This window comes from Arachis ipaensis, chromosome B02 (genome assembly GCF_000816755.2).
Source record: "Arachis ipaensis cultivar K30076 chromosome B02, Araip1.1, whole genome shotgun sequence".
Classification (NCBI taxonomy): Eukaryota; Viridiplantae; Streptophyta; class Magnoliopsida; order Fabales; family Fabaceae; genus Arachis; species Arachis ipaensis.
Window position 1 is genome coordinate 8,628,206 of NC_029786.2, and position 8,618 is coordinate 8,636,823.

Sequence of the window (8,618 nt, forward strand, 5' to 3'; positions counted from 1 at the left end):
CGTCGTCTCGCCTGTCGTCGTCGTCTCGTCTCTCACTGGTTGCTGTCTGTGTCTCCGTTGAAGGTGAGTGTCCGTGTCTCTCTGTTTAATTTAGTGTTGTCTTGAACTTTTAAATTTCTGCCTTGCTAATGCTCTGTTTAATTTATGAAATTTAATTCAATGTTTAATTTAGTGTCATCACTACCTTGCTGAATGTTGTTGTTAATGTTGCTAATGTTCTTCTTCTTCTATCTTGCTAATGCTCTATTTAATTTAGTGTTGTTTTGAACTTTTGATTTCTGCTTCGCTAATGCTCTGTTTAATTTTTGTCTTGCTAATGCTCTGTTTAATTTCTAAAATTCAATTCAGTGTTTAATTTAGTGTTATCACTGCCTTGCTAAATGGTGTTGCTGTTCGATAATGTACTGATGTTGCTGTTTTAGTGTTTTATAATGTAGTGCTGTTTTCAGTGTTTTGTAATTCTTGAATAATGATTGTTGAGTTCAGATATGATGTTGATGATTAATTTAGTGTCACCTTTTAAATATTTGTTGCTGAATGTTGCTGACTTTTTCCTTTCTTTAATTTTATCATCATCATAACAATGGTGGGATTTTGGTCAATTTAGATTATTCAAATTTTGATTTTGGGGTGCAAGTAAGGTGAAGAATCCAGGCTTTCTAAAAGAGGTTTCATCTGTTTGCAACAAAGAAGAACATTTCATTGGAGTAACTTTTATCTTCTTCTTCATTTTGGATTTTCAGTTTGTTTTTTTTTTTTCAACTTTTTTTTATCTGTATTTTAGAATTGCCAAAATTGAGTGAGATATCTGTATAAAACTACTTATCTTATTGCTGATGTAAGTGTAGTTGTAGTTCATCCTTCATATTATATAATATAAAAGCCATTATCACTCTACCTCAAATATATAGCAAAGGTTATGCTTATTTGTGTATTATAGAGTTATATTATCATGTTGTGTATATAGCTTTTCATAGATGAGAAGACTAATAATTTTGTATTTGATATGAATTTGTAGGGCTACAAGGATGTGAAGGACATAGGAGGGGGTTATATATTTATATGGAGTGGGTCAAAACCAAGTTTTCAGTGAAATTATCATTAGAAAAAGAGGATCTCTAAAGTGTAGTTGATGATAGGAACATGTTTTTCATTTTTGAATTGTACAATTGAAATATATAGTTCTTCTTGTTAATTGTTTGTATCTAAAGTGTTTGGCATACACAATACTCATTAATTATTTAGAAAAACCATCTGAATCAGGGTTATAACTTTTTGAGTTTATATTTTAATAAGATCATATGAATTTAATTGATGATGTTTTGTGTAGTGTTTTAAATTTTAAAGATATTTTAAGATTTATATTAAACTACAGTAATATTTTAAGATGTTTATTTATAATTTATTTATTATCCTATTCTAAAACAATTTTTCAAGTTAAACCATCAATTAAATCGATTAGACTAATAAATCAATAATTAAAGCAGTTTAATAACCGATAGGATTCTCAGCTTGAGAAAACCTAATCCTTTACTATGTGTAGCGTTTTAATTTATAAACATTAATTGCTTTGTAAATAACAATGACAATACTAATGAAACAAAAATATAAAAAGTGATTCATTTATAAAAATTTAACACATCTATTGTGTTCTCTAGATTGCTTCTAATCAATGAATAAATAAGGTTTGACCATGATATATTAAAACTTGGTAAAATTTTAGACGATATTTTTTTAATAAAAATACGATGATATATAATACTTCAATTAGGAATAGAAGATAAATATTTTTAAAAAAATCTCTTATATCTTTACATATGGTTTAATCTTCAAAAATTTTACTAATAACAATGATAAAGAGAACGAACCATATCTTGTTTTATTACATTTTGTAATTTTTGATTGAAATTTAAATTAAACATTCTTATTTTTAACTATTATTAAGACAACTTTTTATAAAGAATGTATGATTATTTATTTATACTTTGTAAAATTTATAAAAAGTGTGGATAAAATATCAGATGGTGTCGCATTAAGAATATAAAAATAAAGTAACTATATGTTTTAGTCTTGTTTGTATGAATTTTGTACTTATTTATATTTTTAATAATAAAAGGAGCATGATATACTAAGTTGATGTAAGCAAGACTAAAATATACGACCACTTTCACTCGTACATTCCTAATGACGTCACCTAAAATAAATACAAAAAATTTCATATATAGGCACGCATAAAAAAATTTATGCACTTTATTACATATCTCGTCCAATAAAGAGATGATAAATAAGGATTAATAAAAACGTATCTAGTCCGCAATTGATATAAGACACTACGTTCATTTAAAATATAATTAATTACATAATTTATTGTATTATATCAAATTTTGTTAAAAAAATGAAAATTTATTTTTTTCTAAAGTTCAATAAAATAATTATGCAAATGCTAATACGTTTTAAAAAAATAAAAAGCATAATATTTTTTTAAAAATTTATTTGTTATTGAAGGTTTAAAAAAAATAAAACACTCTAAATATTATAGACATTTTAAATTTTAAATTTCGTACTCTATCTTAAACTGTAAATTATAAATTTAAAATTTTAATTTGAACTATTAATATAAAGAGGTAATGACCAATTCGGTACCCAAAAGATTGAAACGCTGACATTTTGGTACCTGACTATTATTATTGACAAAAAGGTACCTGAATGTTTTAAATTGTTGCCGAGCGTGTCCACGTGCTTGCCGGACCATAGCTCCGGTGAGTACGATGCTTACGTGGACGTCGATTTTTGCTGACAAGAGGAGTTTTATATTAGTTGGAATTTGTAATTAAAAATTTGATTAGCCTACCTGAAAATTTAAGTTGACCTAATTCAATTTAGTTTTTGCCCCAATTTAATTTTGCCCTAAAACCCAATTTTGCTCTCTTCGTTCAGTCGTAGTACAGGATCTAAATCTGGAAGATGCAAGCAACTAGGGCTCGTGGAAAAGGTGGAACCGTGAGAAAGCACTCATCCATTCAAGCCTTCGACGTGGATGGTGGTTCAGGGATTGTGAGTAAAATCTACGATGGGTGTTGCTTTTGTCCCCTTCCAGTGGTTTCGTTGAAGTCGAAGACAAGTAGCAACCCTGATAGATGGTTTTTACGTTGCCCTATGTGGAAGGTAAGCTTAGAATGTTGATAAATACGTGACGAAATGTCTTAATCTTCTTGGGTTTGTTTTCTCCACTTATTTAGTTTCAGCTTTCAATCGCACTCTGATTCACGAAATTTTTGTGCCGTGCTAGAACACACAAAGACGTTGTGGATATTTTCAATGGTTGGATGAAATAGAAGAGCAATGTGTGGAAGGAGAAGTTTCTTCGGAGAATAGCAACATGGTGGGCATAGCAGAACCAAAGAAGAAAAGAAGAATCAATCTGGAGTGTAGTGATGGCCAGGAAAGGGATAGGATGATGATGGTGCTATCTGTGGTGAATGACATGAAGGAGCAGCTGACGAGGGTTGAGTTGTTATTAATTGTTATTTGTATATTGTTTGGGTTAAATCTGGTTTTGAGTATGTTTTATTTGGTTAAGTAGGAAGACAATGGTTAAATTTAAGAGTTTAAGAATGAAAATTTATTTGTTTGTAATGTTCTCCTCATTGTAATTGAGATGAATTAATGGATGCTATGTTATTATTATGCTGTGTCTGAGTTATTGTTGTTGAATTGTGAGCAAGTTATATATAACATAGGTAAGCATTTAAGAAAAGATGCCATAAACAAAAGCTGAATAAAACACCTGTCTCATAGCATGAAATCATAATCCATAAGTATTCAGAGTAGCATACTTCAGACCCAAAATAACACAAGCCAGCCCCAAAAAAACCTAACATGGCATAATGACACTTATGTTCATAGCAAGTACTACTAACCCAAGATGACAGTAACAAAATCACAAAAAACTTGGTTAGCACTTAACATGCCATAATGCATAGTAACTACATCAGTTCCAACATGGAACTAAAAACAAACTGAAAACCCAAGAAAGTAAGGTCACTTCTTGTTGCTTGCTGATTTCTTTGATGGTGGTGGTCCATATTGCTTTTTCTTCTTCAAGGATGGGGTGGGTATGAAGCATGTGAATCTGCTTTGTGTGGCTGGGCTCGTTGCTGCCATAGTTTTCCTAGTCACATTTGGTGGCCTAGATGTGGCTGAAGGTTGGGCTTGAAGAGTGGGCCTAACTAATGGACCTTGTGGCATTGACCCAGACCCACTACTTGGTCCTGCAGCATTGGTTGGTGAGAGTGGGATATGAGATTTATACCCAGCAGCATGCCTGACAACCCTAGGTTGAGCAGGGGACGGTGGTGCAGCTGCAACATTAAATGAAGGAGTGAGAGGTGTTGTTGAGCTTGCTGTTGTTCCTCTTCGAGTGGTCCTGCCTCTTCTTCTTGTTGGTGGTGTTGGTGCTAGTGGCCTTGCTGCCACTGGAGGTAATGGTTCTGAGCTGGTTGCTGGTGTAGTGGCTGCATTAGGGGGTGCAGCAGTTGTTGTTGTAGTAGACACATCAGGCTCAGTATTCTGTATCAATAGGGTCGTTAGTTAAAAAAAAAAGGGGTAAATCAGTTCCAGGACCAACATTTTGGAAACAATAAGGTTTGCTAAAATACAATTGTTTACCTCATCAGGCTGACTTTTTGGGTGGCTTTGAGTGAGGTCTTACTCATCTGCAACATGTGCAGCCTCCATGGTCTCCTCCCAGTTAGCTTCTTGCTCTCTAGCTTCATCCTCATCAATGTCTTCTTCTTCAGCTGCTGCTCCAGTTGATCTCTCAGGGCAAGTTCTACTATTATGTCCAACCTTGCAGACACACAATGAATAAAGTAATCAGCATTCATCAAATTTAGAAATAGTTCAATGATATTATGTAAGTAGGTAGTAGAGAATAAATTTGTTTGACTGACTCTCTTGCAGGTTTGACATGTTATCTGGCCATATCTTCTCTTGGCATTATATTGGCTCCCAAAATTTTTCTCGCTGCTGTCCTTCTTCCTCTTCTTTGAAGGTCTGCCAATAGGCCTCTTATATGGAGGAGGCAGACAAGGCAACCCTTCATGATGCTCCCAATACTCTTGACTTGATATACTGTTAATGTGAAACTGGTAGGTCATGTTGTATGCCTCAATGGTGAGCTTGTGATGGACATAGTCTTCAGACTTCTCATTCTTTCTCTGGATTGATGCAATACCATGATAGCATGGTAGTCCAGTCAGCTGCCATTTTTTGCAGGAACATGTTCTCTCTCGTGTATTCACCCTCACTCTATGTTGCCACTTTCTGACTTCAAGTTCGTTATGCTCATCATCACCACACCATTGTGCTTCCCAGAAGTTAGCTTGTTTTTTCTCCTTCTCTAATCTACTCACTTGTATAGGAGATATTTGTCCAGTGTAAGCCATGAGTGCATCCTTGTGATTTGCCATCGTCTTCATGATATAGAACTTGAGCTCCTCAAGCATTGTCAGTATGCTTTTCCCCCGCACCCACAATGGTTGAATTAAACGATTCACAGTTATTGCTTGTCAAACTATCTACCTTTGGCCACTCAGAAAACCTGCTTCTCGACCACTGTTCTTGCTTAAACTTGTCCAAATACTCCCACACTTGTTTATTGATCCGTTTCACATTAGCCATTGCATCCTTGAACTCTTGATCAGTTGTTGCTTTTGCACATTGCCAGAATGTTCCCTTAAGTTCCTTATCCTTCCATCGTTTGTTCAGGTTTCTCCACATATGCATACAATAAAATCTGTGTTTCACACCTGGCATCACATCCTGTAATGTTGGTATCAATCCCTGCATTCATAGGTAAAATCAGCAGTTAGCATTAATAGATATAAGTAACTCAAATAAGAATATAAGAGTACAAGTGAGCAGATACAGTGCATATCACCTTCTGCTGGTCGGACATAAACACCCAGTCATTCTCATTGTAGTCCCCCATGTCAGTATGTAACTCCTCAAGAAAGAATCTCCAATTTTTTCGAGTTTCTGCATCCACAACACCGTATGCAATTGGAAAAAGCTGGTTGTTCGCATCTTGACCAACTGCTGTTAGTAATTGCCCTCCAAAGTAACCTTTTAGAAACGTCTCATCCAACACTATGAAGGGTCTGCACCCTACTTTAAATCCATGCTTGCAAGCAGCCAAACAAATATACAAGTTCCTAAACCTAGACAACCCTTCCTGCTGTGGAGTAGTCCCCATGTTGGCTCTTGACCCAGGATTAGCCTTGATGATTTCATTCAGATAGTCTCTAAGCCTTAGGTATTGATCCTTCTCCGTTCCTTCGATAACATCTTTGGCCTTGTCCATATCTCTATACATCATCCTCTCATTAACTGAGATATCATACTCCACCTTAAACCACTCCTGTGCCTCCCTTTGTAACATGTTGGGATAGATTCTGAGTTTCGGCACAAGCTCCTCAGCAACCCAGGCACAATTAATTGACTTACTCTTGTTGCTTCTTGGACATGTATGCTCATCCACAAATGTCTTAATCTGAAACGAGACTGGATAGTTGGTCCTCGAACAGTAACACAACCAAGGGCAGTCGGGGTCGTAGCAAATCACCTTGCACCTCTTCTTCTCATTCCTAAGATAGAATACCTGTCTCCCAATTTGTATGTTGTACTTCTGCACTACTGCTTTAAAGTGTTCCATGGTCTCGAACTCCATGTTCAACTCCAGAGTGATTTTCCCAAATGGTGTGTTCGGGTTATGTTGAGGAAATACAGGTTTATCTTCATCATCAGATCCAGGAAGGCTATACAGTTCATCAGATTCGTATTGGTACATCTCAGGTCCACTGTCTCCATCTGCTCTGTTCGGGTTAGGCACCTCTACCCTTGGTGCTTCATCATCCTTTCCAGGTACAATTCTCTGCCCAGATGGTTGAGGCCGTAGATGATTTCTCCTTATATTTGTCCTCTCATTTCTTTGTGTTTGTGTATCTGTTAAAACATCAGTTCATATATGTCAGCCATGATGCAATACTTATCCAAACATGCTGTAACAAAACAGAAACAATAATTTTACCTGCAACATTTTTTGTAGCTAGTTCCTCTGCCCTCAACTCATCCACAACTGGTTCTTCGATGTTAGCACCTTCATTGGCAACATGTGCATCATCATCATTGGTCTCATGTGTTTGTTCATTTACTGTTTCATCTTCTCCATGATCACCCTCAGGTTGTTCAGATTCAGCAGCTCTTTTTTCTTGGGATAAACCACTTGGTGGTGGTCTTAGATGCCTCTTTCTCACCTTCTTAACAACTTTCTTGGAGCTGCATTCTTTTCAGTGTCTTTATCCCCATTTTCGTGATTCACATCTTCATTCATAACACCACCCTCACATTTATCCGACTCATTAACATCAACAGCCTCCTCAATCACAACTTCATTCAAAGTCTCCTTCACAACAATAATAAAAGCCTTATTCAACTAATTAACCTCACCGGTGGCCTCATTCACAACTTCAGTTTCCCTCTCATCACCAGGTGGATTGACCTCAACCACACTCTCACTGCTACCATCAGACACCACATCGTCATCAAGGATTTCAGGGTTGGCATCAATGGGGTGATCAAAATAGAGATGGATAATGTTGTCATTTTTAATCGCACTCTCACACATCCTCATCACTTCAGCATCTGTCCTAAGCACTCTAAGACCCTTACCTAATTCGAAACCAGGTTCTAGCCAATACGCTTCATTATATCCAGGGTAACCCAGGTCTAAAAATAACCCCTCAACAAAAAATAAGTTACATGTCTCCACATTCACTCTGTGTATCTCAATTACTAAACCCCCTTCGTATATCACATTACCATCTCTAACCCTTTTCAAGGTACCCATGTGATGATACACAAACGTAACTACATGATCCATCTAAGAAATAGTAGAGGGAAGATACAATGAATAAACAAGATGTCACCAGCAAACAAAATAAACCACTACTTAAACAAAAAACATGAAGCAGAACGTACCTCTTCGTACGGTTGCTCCTAGCGAAGAATGGTGAGCCAACGATGCCACTTGAAAACCGTTACCCTTGATTCGACAATGTCTCTCGCCTAGTCTCGTTCTTCTTCGCGCCAAGCTTCCAGAGCAACGTCTCTCCCTCTCTACGTGACCTTTGAGTTTTACTAGTAGTGACACACTAAGTTACAGTAACTCATTAACTAGTAACAACATTTGCTAATTGGGTTTTAGGACAAAATTAAATTGGGACAAAAACAAAACTGAATTAGGTTAACTTAATTCCACGTAGGCTAATCAAATTTTTAATTACAAATTCCAACTAATATAAAACTCCTATTGTCAGCAAAAACCGGCGTCCACGTAAGTATCGTACTCACCGGAGCTATGGTCCGGCAAGCACGTGGACACGCTTGGCAAAAATTTAAAACATTTAAGTACCTTTTTGTCAATAACAATAGTCAAGTACCAAAATGTCAGTGTTTCAATCTTTCGGGTACCGAATTGGTCATTACCTCTAATATAAAATATAATAAATAAAAAATTAAGATTTGTTTATTATTTAAAAAAAATACAAACTTATTAG

General features: G+C 35.8%; 1 protein-coding gene and 1 long non-coding RNA gene across 2 annotated transcripts in view; both read left to right on the forward strand.

The window, feature by feature from the left end:
- The window catches only part of LOC110268683, an 11,455-nt gene extending 10,700 nt beyond the window's left edge, over positions 1-755 (forward strand). Inside the window, exon 3 of the long non-coding RNA XR_002357029.1 lies at positions 638-755. This is a non-coding gene — a long non-coding RNA (uncharacterized LOC110268683). The remainder of the gene's footprint in view (positions 1-637) is intronic.
- LOC110269159 lies at positions 2,843-3,583 on the forward strand. Its single transcript, XM_021116821.1, has 2 exons — positions 2,843-3,165; positions 3,290-3,583. The coding sequence occupies exons 1-2, from the start codon at positions 2,965-2,967 to the stop codon at positions 3,581-3,583; spliced, it is 495 nt and encodes a 164-aa protein (XP_020972480.1). The 5' UTR covers positions 2,843-2,964.

Bases quoted from the DNA above. Each gene is read 5' to 3' on its own strand.
- LOC110269159 (XM_021116821.1), top strand. From the start codon at position 2,965: ATGCAAGCAACTAGGGCTCGTGGAAAAGGTGGAACCGTGAGAAAGCAC. The intron at 3,166-3,289 runs GTAAGCTTAGAA...GTGCCGTGCTAG, and splicing joins TACGTTGCCCTATGTGGAAG to AACACACAAAGACGTTGTGG.